The 16,123-nt window shown below is 38.1% G+C and overlaps 1 protein-coding gene across 1 annotated transcript in view; it reads left to right on the top strand.

Annotated features, from left to right (window-relative positions):
- Positions 1 to 16,123, top strand: part of IL1RAPL2 (interleukin 1 receptor accessory protein like 2) — a 582,426-nt gene that overhangs the window by 527,716 nt on the left and 38,587 nt on the right. Inside the window, exon 5 of the mRNA XM_040266517.1 lies at positions 732 to 861. Within this exon, the coding sequence (XP_040122451.1) occupies positions 732 to 861 (130 nt within the window). The remainder of the gene's footprint in view (positions 1 to 731; positions 862 to 16,123) is intronic.

Here is a 16,123-nt window from a genome sequence, read left to right as displayed (position 1 = left end):
AATTTATATTAAAAAATAGAATCAATGCCAGCATAAAATAATTGCTTATACAGTTGATGATACATTTATAATTAAAACATTTTTAGCTATAATCAAAGATGCATAGTAAAAAGCTACAGTATTGCCTAGAATTATTTAAGTACTATAGGTGACACAAAGAGATTGAAGATATGGTTAGACTGAGTTTTTGCTCCATGAACTTTCTATAGATATTTTTGTAATTATAAAATTCTTCTTTGATATGTAGTATCCAATTTTTCTTAGAGTATGCAATAATCAGAACTAACAAAATTTCCCTATTCAGTCTTAGTAATAGTGGATAGTCTATGTTTCTCAATCAAAAATTAACTTATACTTTGATTAATGTTAACTTCAAAGGCAAGTCCAAGTAAGCAGTTATTAATATTCTCAAACAAGGAAAATAAAAGAGGATTCTATTTGACTTTTTCATGTTAGTTCATACCAGGGAAGCAGTAAAAATCAGCAGTTCTAAAAACTTGGTAACTTTCTTTACTTTCTCATTTTTTATAATATATTGACTTTTGAAATTTCCCAAAAGCCCTTGTAACCATTTAAAAATTTTCTCATTTACAGTGAGTGATAAGATGATTGGAAGAAGAGTTGAAAATGGGTCACTTCTGAGTTTTCCTTTGGATGTTAAATGGTCCTTTTCTGTCTCCCAGTGATAAGCAGAGCCATTTGCTAATGGTTTCTCTCTCTGCCATTCTCAGGTAAGCCTCTGAACATCCCTTGCAAAGCATTCTTTGGATTCAGTGGAGAGTCCGGACCAATGATCTACTGGATGAAAGGGGAGAAGTTTATTGAGGAACTTGCAGGTCACATTAGAGAAGGTGAAATAAGGTACAGAACTTGAATTGCTTACTTTTCCATGCTGTTTTTTAGTTAAGCAATGGAACATCCTAGAAGAGCTTCTGCCTAGAATTTTAATTGCAACTCCGAATCATCCCATTTTCTAAAAGCTGATCTAGTGAAGAGAGTGAGGCTGCCTGCCTTAAGAAATGCAAATGTATAAACTCCCAATATAAGGAAGTTTTCTCAGGTTCTAAGAATATGCCATGAGTTATAATGATTCCCTCAAAGCTGCCTAAGCAAATTCCTTTATGGTTTAAAGCTTAGGCCACTGTTTCTCCAGTCCTAGCAAAGATCCAAACTTGATAGGTGACTTCAGACCACAGGGAAAATACTCATTTATTCCCTGGGAACAGACAACTTTCATATGTCATAGGTGCAAAGCTGTGGTGGCGGTAATAAGCTAGTACTCGTCAAAATAGCTGTTGACTCTTGTTGAATAGTGTTTAATTTTTCCCAGTACCCACTGCTCATCCTGAAAGTGACTTTCAGGTTAGCACATCCTTCAACCTCTTTTCACTCTCCTCTTACACAGATAACTCCCTGGTGTCTAGGCATCTATTCTACTGGTTTTCTAATCCTGTGTATATGATCACATTTTGTACAATTTGTAAGAGGTAATTTTTTCTACCATATTCAGTCTGTGGGGTTACCCTTTGATTTCAGAGATGGTGACATATAATATACTTTTCTCACTTCAATAGGAATTGGGACTCCACCCCTATTAAGAATCATGAAATGTAAAGTAAATCAGTATTTTAGTGCAGCTAAATTTAAAATGTGTTTTTTTTTTACTTTGCTTGTTGAATATATAGCAGTGTAAAACAAAAAATATGCATTATATTATTTACTATCATTTATATTATTAATTTATAATAACTGCCATGACAGTTTCTCTTCATGTGTCTACCCAATAACCTCTCTAGGGATTCATAACTCTGAGGGTCTGTTAATCCCCTGAGAATCTATGCAAAAATATTATCTATATGAGCATATTTCTAGGGGAAAAAAAGTACACGAAAATGTACCTGACACTATTAGTCATCAAGGAAAAGTGAATCAAAACCACATGATAAGACTTCATGCACTCTAGAATGGTTATAATCAAAATGTCAGATTACGACAAGTGCTGGCAAAGATGCCAAGAGATTGGAACCCTCGTACACTGCTGGTGGGAATGTAAAACGGTGCACGTTTTGAAATTCCTCAAATGATTAAACAAACAGTTATCAACAATTCTCATCCTAGATATAACTAAGAGAAATAAAAACATATATCCACAAAAAAACTTGTATACAATTCTCATCCTAGATATAACTAAGAGAAATAAAAACATATATCCACAAAAAAAACTTGTATATAAAGTGAGTAGCCATTCCCTTTTCCGGGAAATCATCCCAACCCAGGGATCGAACCCAGGTCTCCTGCGTTGCAGCCAGATTCTTTACCATTTGAGCCACCAGGGAAGCCCATATAAATAGTCACAGTAGCATTATTCATAATAGACAATAGGTGGAAATAGCCTAAATGACCATTAACTGATGCATAGATAAATAAAATTTGGTATACTCACAGAGTGGAATAGTATTGTACATATAAAGGAATGAATGAAGTAGTTATACACACTACAACATGGATGAAACTTGAAAACATTCTCAATGAAAGTAGTTAGTGACAAAAGACCACATATTATATGATTTCCTTTATATGAAATATCTAGAATAGGCCAATCTATAGAGATCAAAATACATCAGTGTTCACTTAGGCCTAGGGGTATAGAGTAATAAGGGTAAAAACTAAAGTGTATGGGTAGGTTTTGGTGTGATGGATACCATATTGTAACCTAAAATGCACTGTTTTAAAGTGTACAATTCATTTAATACATTCACATTTAATACATTCACAATGTTCATGCCTGGAAAATTCCATGGACAGAGGAACCTGGAAGGCTGCAGTCCATCAGATTGCAAAGAGTCAGACACCATTTAACAACTGAGCACAATATTGTGCAAACACCACCATGCTATTGTTCCAGATTTTTTATTACCCCAAGAGGAATCTCTATACAATTTGAGTCTTCTCCAACACCACAGTTCAAAAGCATCAATTCTTCGGCACTCAGGTTTCTGTATAGTCCAACTCTCACATCCATACATGACCACTAGAAAAACCATAGCCTTGACTAGATGGACCTTTGTGGACAAAGTAATGTCTTTGCTTTTATGCTGCCTAGGTTGATCATAACTTTCCTTCTAAGGAGCAAGAGTCTTTTAATTTCATGGCTGCAATCACCATCTGCAGTGATTTTAGAGCCCAGAAAAATAAAGTCAGCCACTGTTTCCACTGTTTCCCGACCTATTTCCCATGAAGTGATCGGACCAGATGCCGTGATCTGGCAGTTTTCTGAATGTTGAGCTTTAAGCCAACTTTTTCACTCTCCTCTTTCACTTGCATCAAGAGGCTCTTTAGTTCTTCTTCACTTTCTGCCATAAAGGTGGTGTCATCTGCATATCTGAGACTATTGATATTTCTCTCAGCAATCTTGATTCCAGCCTGTGCTTCCTCCAGCCCAGCATTTCTCATGATGTACTCTGCATATAAGTTAAATAAGCAGGGTGACAATATACAGCCTTGATGTACTCCTTTTCCTATTTGGAATCAGTCTGTTGTTCCATGTCCAGTTCTAACTGTTGCTTCCTGAGCTGCATAATTTAATCTTTAAGGTTCCTAATAAGTAATACTTTATTAGACAATTTCAACTTAAGGTTTATGAAATTAATGCAAATGAATTTATTTTAAATTATTCCAGAAGATACATGTTTAAAATTATTCTCATATATTTGCTTATAGAAGACTTCAATGGTCACTCTTCATTTTTCAGAGAAAGAAACTGGTCCTCAAAGAGCCAGTAGTAGGTAGAATGGTACAAAGTAGCAAATTTTCCACTACCAAAAAGCACAGGGCTATGTTTCATGATCAAAGCTGGTAGTTATATGAGCCTAAGATAATTATTTCCTGTCTCCCATACATGACTAGTTGGACTTTTTAAAAAATAAACAGATTTACTGGCACATAATTGACATACTATAAACACACAGTTTAGAGTATACAGTCTGTAAGGACTGATTGATAAATGTATCTACCTATGAAACCATCACCATGATCAAGATATTGAACGTATAAATTACCCGCAAGTTTCCTGGTACCCCTTGTTAATGGCCTTCTTCTTTCAAAACACTCATCTTTCTGTCACTATCAATCAGTTTGCATTTTATAGTCTTATATAAACAGAATCATGTTATATATATTCTTTTTTTCTTAAAAATGACTGTTTTGAGATTTATCTGTCTTGTTACATGTATCAGTAGTTCACTATTTTTATTGCTCAGTAGTATTTTGTTATATGGATGTAAACAGTTCGGTTATCCATTCACTTGTTGATGGACATTTGGGTTCTTTCCAGTTTGAGGTCTATTACAGATAAAGCTGATCTGGACATACATGTTTGCATCTTTGTTTGCATATATATTTCCTTTATTCTTGGATAAATATCTAGACATATAATTGATGACTTCAGTTCAGTTCAGTTCAGTTGCTCAGTCGTGTCCGACTCTTTGCAACCCCATGAATCGCAGCACGCCAGGCCTCCCTGTCCATCACCAACTCCCGGAGTTCACTCAGACTCATGTCCATCGAGTCCGTGATGCCATCCAGCCATCTCATCCTCGGTCGTCCCCTTCTCCTCCTGCCCCCAATCCCTCCCAGCATCAAAGTCTTTTCCAATGAGTCAACTCTTCGCATGAGGTGGCCAAAGTACTGGAGTTTCAGCTTTAGCATCATTCCTTCCAAAGAAATCCCAGGGTTGATCTCCTTCAGAATGGACTGGTTGGATCTCCTTGCAGTCCAAGGTACTCTCAAGAGTCTTCTCCAACACCACAGTTCAAAAGCATCAATTCTTCGGTGCTCAGCCTTCTCCACAGTCCAACTCTCATATCCATACATGACCACTGGAAAAACCATAGCCTTGACTAGACAGACCTTAGTTGGCAAAGTAATGTCTCTGCTTTTGAATATGCTATCTAGGTTGGTCATAACTTTTCTTCCAAGGAGTAAGCGTCTTTTAATTTCATGGCTGCAGTCACCATCTGCAGTGATTCTGGAGCCCCCAAAAATAAAGGCTGACACTGTTTCCACTGTTTCCCCATCTATTTCGGATGCCATGATCTTCCGTTTTCTGAATGTTGAGCTTTAAGCCAACTTTTTCGCTCTCCTCTTTCACCTTCATCAAGAGGCTTTTTAGCTCCTCTTCATTTTCTGCCATAAGGATGGTGTCGTCTGCATATCTGAGGTTATTGATATTTCTCCCGGCAGTCTTGATTCCAGCTTATGTTTCTTCCAGTCCAGCATTTCTCACGATGTACTCTGCATAGAAGTTAAATAAGCAGGGTGACAATATACAGCCTTGATGTACTCCTTTTCCTATTTGGAACCAGTCTGTTGTTCCATGTCCAGTTCTAACTGTTGCTTCCTGACCTGCATACAGATTTCTCAAGAGGCAGGTTAGGTGGTCTGGTATTCCCATCACTTTCAGAATTTTCCACAGTTTATTGTGATCCACACAGTCAAAGGCTTTGGCATAGTCAATAAAGCAGAAATAGATGTTTTTCCGGAACTCTCTTGCTTTTTCCATGATCCAGCAGATGTTGGCAATTTGATCTCTGGTTCCTCTGCCTTTTCTAAAACCAGCTTGAACGTCAGGGAGTTCACGGTTCACATATTGCTGAAGCCTGGCTTGGAGAATTTTGAGCATTACTTTACTAGCATGTGAGATGAGTGCAATTGTGTGGTAGTTTGAACATTCTTTGGCATTGCCTTTCTTTGGAATTGGAATGAAAACTGACCTTTTCCAGTCCTGTGGCCACTGCTGAGTTTTCCAAATTTGCTGGCATATTGAGTGCAGCATTTTCACAGCATCATCTTTCAAGATTTGAAACAGCTCGACTGGAATTCCATCACCTCCACTAGCTTTGTTCCTAGTGATGCTTTCTAAGGCCCACTTGACTTCACATTCCAAGATGTCTGGCTCTAGATTAGTGATCACATCATCATGACTATCTGGGTCGTGAAGATCTTTTTTGTATAGTTCTTCTGTGTATTCTTGCCACCTCTTCTTAATATCTTCTGCTTCTGTTAGGTCCAGACCATTTCTGTCCTTTATCGAGCCCATCTTTTATGAAATGTTCCCTTGGTATCTCTAATTTTCTTGAGATCTCTAGTCTTTCCCAATCTGTTGTTTTCCTCTATTTCTTTGCATTGATCACTGAAGAAGGCTTTCTTATCTCTTCTTGCTATTCTTTGGAACTCTGCATTTAGATGCCTATATCTTTCCTTTTCTCCTTTGCTTTTCGCTTCTCTTCTCTTCACAGCTATTTGTAAGGCCTCCCCAGACAGCCATTTTGCTTTTTTGCATTTCTTTTCCATGGGGATGGTCTTGATCCCTGTTTCCTGTACAATGTCACGAACCTCATTCCATAGTTCTAGATAGTCGGTATACATTTAACTGTATTAATTCTTTGTAAGCTTTTTTTTTTTTGGGAAAACATTTTTTAGAATAATTTTAGATTTACAGAAAAATTGTAAAGATAGTGTCCTATTCTCTCTGGGTGCTATAAATTTCACAGATTGAGTGGGTTAAACAACATTTATTTATCATAGTTCTAGAGACTTGGAAGTCCAAAATCAAGCCACCAGCACATTCAGGCTGATGAGGGCCCACTTCTTGGTTGATAGTTGGCCTTTTCCCTACTGTATTCTCACTGAGCCTCACATGGCAAAAGAGGCCAGAGAGCTCTCTGGAGTGTCTTTTATAAGGGCTGCTGCTGCTGCTGCTAAGTCGCTTCAGTCGTGTCCGACTCTGTGCCACCCCATAGACAGCAGCCTGCCAGGCTCCCCGTCCCTGGGATTCTCTAAGCAAGAATACTGGAGTGGGTTGCCATTTCCTTCTCCAATGCATGAAAGTGAAAAGGGAAAGTGAAGTCGCTCAACTCTGTGCGACCCCATAGACAGCAGCCTACCAGGCTCCTCCGTCCATGGGATTTTCCAGGCAAGAGTACTGGAGTGGGGTGCCATTGGCACTAATCTTAATTCATTACAGTCTCTGTTGGCGCAGTGGTAAAGTATCCACCTGCCAATCAGGAGACACAGGTTCAATTCCTGGGTCAGGAAGATCCCCTGGTGAAGGAAATGACAACCCAGTCCAGTATTCTTGCCTGGACAATCCCATGGACAGAGGAGCCAGATGGGCTACAGTCCATGGGGTCACATAAGAGTCGGATACAACACGGCAACTAAACAATAACAACACATCTCATTCATTAGAGCACCTTTCTCATGAACTAAGCACCTTCCCAGAGCCTTGCCTTCTAGTACCATCCCATTAGGGGGTTAGGATTTCAACAAATGAATTGGGGAAGGAAGAATAAACATTCAGTTTACAGCAGATCATATAGAAAGTTTGTACATACCCCCAATACCCAGTTCTTCTTGTTATTAGCATCTTAAGTTACTATGGTATTTTTGTTAAAATTAAAGAAACAAAATTGATACATTATTACTGACTAAAGTTAGTATTTCTTTCAAATGTCCTTATTTTTTACTTGTGCATGCTCAGTCACTCAGTCATGTTGAACTCTCTGCATCTCCATAGACTGTAGCCCACCAGGCTCTTCTGTCCATGGGATTTCCCAGGCAAGAATACTGGAGTGGGTTGCCATTTCCTTCTCCAAGAGATCTTCTTGACCCAGGGATTGAACCCACATCTTCTGCATCTCCTGCATAGGCAGGTGGATTCTTTACCACTAAGCTACCTGGGCAGCCTTTTAACTCTCCTGTTTTTCTCCAGGATTATCTAATGTTTTAAGAATCTGCTAAACTACACTCAAACGTGGTTATACCATTTCACAAAAGAAAAGTTAGGCCATGCAGTTGCTCTAGCAGCAAATAACTAGAGTGATGGGAGACAAAGTACACATATGTGAAATAGTTTAATCCAGTCCTAGACATTATATTAAGTGTAAAATTAATCAACCAGGTATTAAGTGCTATAGGAAGTCAACCTTTCAGGACTTGCAAAATGTCATTGTTTCTTTCATTCTGTTACATCCTCTTTTCCACCATCTGCAACCCTTCCTGTAACAAAGGGTACATACCTATATTTGCAGGGGAGGAAATTAACATGGAATTTGTTTTGAAAATTTCACAAAACCTTACTAGCTAACTAGAGAAGGCAAACAAAGAGGCAGGGAATCCTGGCCAAGAGAAACACACAGTCAGCCATTTTGTAATATTAATTATATGATCTGTGATCTATTTGGGAGCTTGTGTGGGTGTGGGAATTCCTTCAGGCTATGGCCATTTTTGCTAACACACAAGTTAATTACTAGATTCTGTCTTCTGGCTTCCAAAACCAATGTCCTTGAAAGAAGATTTTTATACCACATGGTGGATTGGAACAAATCTGGTAGCTTTATCAAACATAGTTGCTAATCATACCATTTAGTTCCACCAAGAAAAGATCTGCATTCTTTCATAGCCCACGTGTATTCTCCAAAGGGAACAGTTCTGACAGCAGAATGCTGAAGAGGTTAAGTAGAAGATTCCCCTCAAAAGAATTTCTGCAAGCAAAATTTCCTTCTGGATGCATGGTTCTACCTCAGGGTATTATATCTGTTTCATATTTTAATTGAATCGCATCTCTTGTGTTGTGCACATATGTCAGAAGTGCACTACCCACTAGTTCTAAGAAGCGGGAATGTAAATAAATTGCTTTCAAGCAGGTAACTTATGGAGAAGCCACCACCACGGCAATGGATCTGGCAAGACTAACCACACTGCCTAGGTTCTCCATTGCCTGGGAAATAGCTTGAACTTGAAGTATGTGTTGTACACTTTTTATCTCTTAGTATTGCCTCAGAGGAGTAGAGACTTTGAAGGAAAAAAAAATCTACCTAAGGAAAAAGCTTGGATATTTATCAAAGGCTTGATTAAATAATGTTACTCAGACTATAGTCAGTACAGCCTCTTTATTCAGCAGTTCCCTTGTAGTTTGACTAGCATATCTGATCAAATCCTGACCAGGATTTTGGAGTTCTCACTGTTTTCTGGGTTACTCTGGCCACCATAGTTACTTGTATCTCCTTACTTGCAACCTCTTACCAGAGATTCAAACTCCACTCTAGGCATACAGATTCCCCTTTATCTGCTGTTAGGCAGAAATTGGCATAGCCCTAACAAAGTCTATGATGTTGCTAAGAGATTGAGCCCTAAGAAAATTCGAACCTAAATGTAGTATCGAATCACAGCTGCCAGCCTATCAAACTACATCACAGCCTTTCCACAGACTCCAAAAGATGTCATCTGTAGGGGTGTGTAGGGAATTTTGCATGTGCAGTAGCATAAACTGCAACTTCACAGAACTGGTTATTTTTACCTACCATTTTAAAGTCCTTGCAACAAGCTGCTCTCTACAAGCTCCATGTCTATTTAGACAAATCAAATAATTATTTGGAGGAGAGCCAGTAGAAACTATCATTAGGAGAGGACTTCCTAATTTCTGTCCCTCTGTTTAAATTTAATGGGAACAGCTTGTGAAGTAGGATAAGAGAGTTCATGAAAAGGAGCAGTCTTTGGGTATGAGCATTCTAGCAAGGCCATCCCAGTTCCACACCTTTACATAATTTCCTTTTGATTAATCTTACCAGAGACTTGAGAATTTAAAAAAAATTGCAGTGAGGTATATATTCCACAGTTCTAATAAAAAATGCCAGAGAAATTGAACGAATCCTATTAAACAAGAAATAATAGTCTTTAAGCTTCCCTGCAGTGTTGTGAATTGCATCTGATTGTCGATGGAGACTGCATGAATTTCAGTGCAATTGCTTTGCTCCAATGGAGAGTAATTTTCTATTATAAATTTCACTTCACAAATCTCCCTATCAATAGCTAATGTTTTTCCCTCAGGCAATACCATAAAACAAGTTTACCAAATCTTTTATAATTCTTGACCTGGAAAACATATTCAATTTATCTTAAGGCTTTTCAGACAAGATTGCTAAAATGCAAATAATATAATTTACTTTCAGTTCCTAAAAGTCTGTAAGTTGAATATGGGCTTTGTTTGTAAGTTCTGTTTTTTTCACTCGTGCTTCTACCACTGTCCAGCCTTCTGTTTCCATCCATTTTTAACCTTAATGTATACATTTCTTGAGTGAGTCAAATACTCTTTAACAAAGGAGGGAATGTAATACAGGTATGAAAGGATTTTATTCTTAAAATAGGGTGAGTCTATGCTAAAGACACAAAATAACCTGTTAATATCTCACCAATTTTAACAAATAATATGGAGCTTCGAATATAATTTTTTGCCACACAGCCCAAGGCAAAATAAAGGGGTCTGTTTTGACAACTTTCCATCATGCTTTTTCAGCGCCTTAAAACATCCCCACCTGCTCTGGCTGCCTCCAAACTGAGTTAAAAATGTCACAAAACAACCACCAAACACGCACATCATCTCTTCTTTTCTTCCACTCTCAGTTCATCCCACTGGAAGAAGGAATATTGATTGATCACTTTGCCTTTGATTTAAATAAGTTTCAAATCTCATCACACCTATTTGTAAGTATAGATTTTGTAAATCATGAGGCTTCAGTGGAAAGGTAAACTTCATAAGCAGCATGCTGCTGCTAAGTCACTTCAGTTGTGTCCAGCTCTGTGCGACCCCAGACGGGAGCCCACCAGGCTCCCCCATCCCTGGGATTCTCCAGGCAAGAACACTGGAGTGGGTTGCCATTTCCTTCTCCAATGCAGGAAAGTGAAAAGTGAAAGTGAAGTCGCTCAGTCGTGCCCCACTTCACGACCCCATGGACTGCAGCCTACCAGGCTCCTCCATCCATGGGATTTTCCAGGCAAGAGTACTGGAGTGGGGTGCCATTGCCTTCTCCACATAAGCAGCTTAGTTTTACCCAAAGGCAACCTAATGGTCACTTATATGAAGAATGATTTTTGATTAGCTATTTACAGCTACTATTCATAGCTTCACTTCCACAGTGGGTCTTAACCTTGACCGAGGCGTAAAATATTTAAAACCTGCCTAAGACATATTTGTTCTCTCTCTTCATTTACTAAACAGATTATAGATGCCTAGTCTCAAATATGGTGTTTTCTATTATAAGCTGCTCTATACAAGAACCTATAATTAGTAAATAATAATACTAATTCCTCCATGTTTTTATACTACACAGTATATTGCAAAAAATTTTTGACATCCTAAATTACATTGAATTTTTATAACATTTGAAATAAATCATATCAGTTTATTTTACACATAAAAAATCTGAAGTTGAGAGACTGAGAAAGAGCAGTTCTTGGGCAGTTGATTTACACTTCCAATGGAGCTAGAATGACTTTATCAGAACACAGCTAGCAAGAATCCTCAATTGCTCAGAATTATCTCTGTAGTCCACACTTAGGATATAAAGAGTAATCTACACTTAGGATATAAAGAGCCAAAACCTGCTCGGGACTGAAAGAGTAAAAATTAGTTTGGACTGAGAATAAGCAGTCCAGCTATTAATCAGGCTGGGAGGACAGACAGATAAAGCCAGCTGCAAAGTTAACAGAAAACAGTTTCTCCCAAGGTTGTGAAGCAGTTGTATAAGGCTGTAATGACCCCCACCTCTTTTGAGTGACTACTGCTTTTTTCTCAGTGATCCTCAGACCTGCTTTGCTATTGTTATATTCCTTGGAATACCCAATTAGTAGACCACCTCCACCTCATGACAATACACAATTCCTACTGAATCCTCCCCCATCCCCACCAACTGCCTCAGAAGCTGCAATTAATTCAGAAATTATCCCTGCTTTTTTAGACCATTTTCAATCTTTTGTGAGAACCTAAACATTACAACAATCCTTTCTTCTTCCTTCAATCAAGAAACAATCCACAGGTCCTCTGGAGCATTCCTACCACAGTCGATCCAATCAATAAATCTTTTGTTTGTGTCAGCCTATGAATTTGATCCTGGTCTTTGACTAATAAGGCTTTAACAGGATTTTTTTTTAAAGCAAATGACACTAAAATAAAGATTTTGTTTATTTAAGAGGGTTTTTTTTAAAAAAACTATCTCCTATTAATCTCCTATTAATGACATTCTCAATTATTCCTAGATAATTATTACTCATACTCAGAATAAAGACACAGAGACTTGCAACATATCTAGTCATCAAAGGAGGATTCAACTTGATTTAAGGGACTATTTACAATGAACAGACACTGGAACAGCACATACAACTCAATATAAAACAAAAACAATTCAATTAAAAAATGAGCAGAAAACATGAATAGACATTTTTCAAAAGAGGAAATGCAGAAGGCCAGCAGGCACATGAAGAGATGCTAAACATTAATCATCAGGGAAATGCGAAACCCACAATGAAAGATCACCTCACACCGGATAGAATGGCTCTCATCAAAAAGAACACAAAAATGTTGGTGAGGATGTGAAGGAAAAGGAACCCTAGTACACTGTTGGTGGCATTGTCAATTGCTGCAGCCATTGTGGAAAAATATGGAGGTTCCTCAAAAAACTATAAAGAGAACTACGCTATGATCCAAGAATTACAAGTTTTATTTTATTTTGGAGGAGTCAGTTCTCTTTCCTCTATTTCATGTGTGACTTAAAAAAAATTCCAGTTTTACTGAGGTATGATTGATGGATAAAAGTTGTATATATTTAAGGTATACAATGTAGTCTTTTGGTATATGTATACATTGTGAAATGATTGTCACATTCAACTAATTAGCATATCCACCACCACACAGTTATCATGTGTGTGTGTGTGGTAAAAACACTTGAGATTTACTCTTCTCTCAAAATTCAAGGATACAGTACAGTATCGTTGAATAGTCACCATGCTATACATTAGGTACTCTGAAAGGATTCATCTTATAATTGAAAGTTTGTACTCTTTGACCAGCATTTCCCCATTTCATCCACTGAGCAGCATCTCCCTATTTCTTCTACCCTCCAGCTCCTGATTCTTTAGATCACCATTCTGTTACTATTAGTTTGGCTTTTCGAGAGTCCATATATAAGTAATATCATACAATATTTTTCATTCTCTGTTGATTTATTTCACTTAGCATAATATTCTCCTAATTCCCCTGCTGCTGCTGCTGCTGCTAAGTCACTTCAGTCGTGTCTGACTCTGTGCGACCCCATAGATGGCAGCCCACCAGGCTCCCTCGTCCTTGGGATTCTCCAGGCAAGAACACTGGAGTGGGTTGCCATTTCCTTCTCCAATGCATGAAAGTGAAAAAGGAAAGTGAAGTCGCTCAGTCAGGTCCGACCCTTAGTGACCCCATGGACTGTAGCCTACCAGGCTCCTCCTTCCATGGGATTTTCCAGGCAAGAGTACTGGAGTGGGGTGCCATTGCCTTCTCCGCCAAATTCCCCTATGTAGTCACAAATTGCAAGATTTTCTCTTTTTTGAGTCTGAACAATATTCTATTGTACATATAAACCACATATTATTTTTCTGTTTACCTACTGATAAACATTAGTTTCCATATCTTGCCTAATACGAATAATGCTGAAATGAACATGAGAAGGCAAATATCTTTTTGACATCCTTATTTAATTTCCTTTGATATATACCTGTAGATCACAATAAACTGTGGAAAATTCTGAAAGAGATGGGAATACCAGACCACCTAATCTGCCTCTTGAGAAATCTGTATGCAGGCCAGGAAGCAACAGTTAGAACTGGACATGGAACAACAGACTGGTTCCAAATAGGAAAAGGAGTAGGTCAAGGCTGTATATTGTCACCCTGCTTATTTAACTTCTATGCAGAGTACATCATGAGAAACGCTGGACTGGAAGAAACACAAGCTGGAATCAAGATTGCTGTGAGAAATATCAATAACGTCAGATATGCAGATGACACCACCCTTATGGCAGAAAGTGAAGAGGAGCTAAAAAGCCTCTTGATGAAAGTGAAAGAGGAGAGTGAAAAAGTTGGCTTAAAGCTCAACATTCAGAAAACAAAGATCATGGCATCCGGTCCCATCACTTCATGGGAAATAGATGGGGAAACAGTGGAGACAGTGTCAGACTTTATTTGGGGGGGCTCCAAAATCACTGCAGATGGTGACTGCAGCCATGAAATTAAAAGACGCTTACTCCTTGGAAGAAAAGTTATGACCAACCTAGATAGCATATTCAAAAGCAGAGACATTACTTTGCTGACTAAGGTCCGTCTAGTGAAGGCTATGGTTTTTCCTGTGGTCATGTATGGATGTGAGAGTTGGACTGTGAAGAAAGCTGAGCGCCGAAGAATTGATGCTTTTGAACTGTGGTGTTGGAGAAGACTCTTGAGAGTCCCTTGGATTGCAAGGAGATCCAACCAGTCCATTCTGAAGGAGATCAACCCTGGGATTTCTTTGGAAGAAATGATGCTAAAGCTGAAACTCCAGTACTTTGGCCACCTCATGCGAAGAGTTGACTCATTGGAAAAGACTTTGATGCTGGGAGGGATTGGGGACAGGAGGAGAAGGGGACGACCAAGGATGAGATGGCCTGATGGCATCACGGACTCGATGGATGTGAGTCTGAGTGAAGTCCAGGAGTTGGTGATGGACAGGGAGGCCTGGCGTGCTGCGATTCATGGGGTAGCAAAGAGTCGGACACGACTGAGCAACTGAACTGAACTGAACTGAACTGAACTGAACTGAACTGAATGGTAGTTCTACTCTAAATTTTTGGAAGAATCTCTGTACTGTTTTCCATAGTGGTTGCACGTTAGTTTACAGGGTTCCCTTTTCTCCACATTCTTGCCAGTATTTCTGGTAATAACCATTCTAACAGATTTGAGATGACTACATTGTGATTTTGATTTGCATTTCCCTCATGATAGTGAATTTGAGCACCTTTTCATATATTTGTTGGATATTTGTATGCCTTCTTTCAAGAAATGCCTGTTCAGGTCCTTAGCTCATTTTTTTCAAACAAGTTGTCTGTCTGTATGTTTGTTTTTTATATTGAGATGTAAAAAGGTCTTTATATATTTTGGATATTAGCCCTTTATCAAATATATGGTTTGCAAACATTTTCTTCCATTCTCTAGGTTACATTTTCACTCTCATTTTATAGAGGTATAATTGACATATAGCATTATATTAGTTAAGCTCACATAGTTAACATAATTAACTTTTTAAAAAATGTGGTGAGAATGTATAAGATCTAATCTCAGCAACATGATTCAACATAGTTTTGGAAGTTTTAGCCACAGCATTCAGAGAAGAAAAAGAAATAAAGGAATCCAGATTGGAAAAGAAGTAAAACTGTCACTGTTTGCAGATGGCATGATCCTCTACATAGAAAACCCTAAAGACTCCACCAGAAAATTACTAGAGCTAATCAATGAGTAAAGTTGCACGATATAAAATCAACACACAAAAATCCCTTGCATTCCTATACACCAACAATGAGAAAACAGAAAGAGAAATTAAGGAAACAATCCCATTCACCTTTGCAATGAAAAGAATAAAATACTTAGAAATATATCTACCTAAAGAAACAAAAGACCTATATATAGAAAACTATAAAACACTAATGAAAGAAATCAAAGAGGACACAATTAGATGGAGAAATATACCATGTTCATGGATTGGAAGAACCAATATAATGAAAATGAGTATACTACCCAAAGCAATCTAAGACTCAATGCAATCCCTATCAAGCTACCAATGGTATTTTTCACAGAACTAGAACAAATAATTTCACAATTTGCATGGAAATACAAAAAACCTCGAATAGCCAAAGCTATCTTGAGAAAGAAGAATGGGACAGGAGGAATCAACCTGCCTGACTTCAGGCTCTACTACAAAGCTACAGTCATCAAGACAGTATGGTACTGGCACAAAGACAGAAACATAGATCAAAGGAACAAAATAGAAAGCCCAGAGATAAATCCATGCACCTATGGACACCTTATCTTTGACAAAGGAGGCAAGAATATACAATGGAGAAAAGACCATCTCTTTAACAAGTGGTGCTGGGAAAACTGGTCAACCACCTGTAAAAGAATGAAACTAGAACACTTTCTAACACCATGCACAAAAATAAACTCAAAATGGACTAAAGATCTAAATGTAAGACCAGAAACTATAAAACTCCTAGAGGAAAACATAGAC

This window comes from Oryx dammah, unplaced genomic scaffold (assembly GCF_014754425.2).
Source record: "Oryx dammah isolate SB20612 unplaced genomic scaffold, SCBI_Odam_1.1 HiC_scaffold_23, whole genome shotgun sequence".
Taxonomy (NCBI): Eukaryota; Metazoa; Chordata; class Mammalia; order Artiodactyla; family Bovidae; genus Oryx; species Oryx dammah.
Note: the sequence above shows the minus strand (reverse complement) of the source record. Positions and strands in the feature narration are given on the sequence as shown.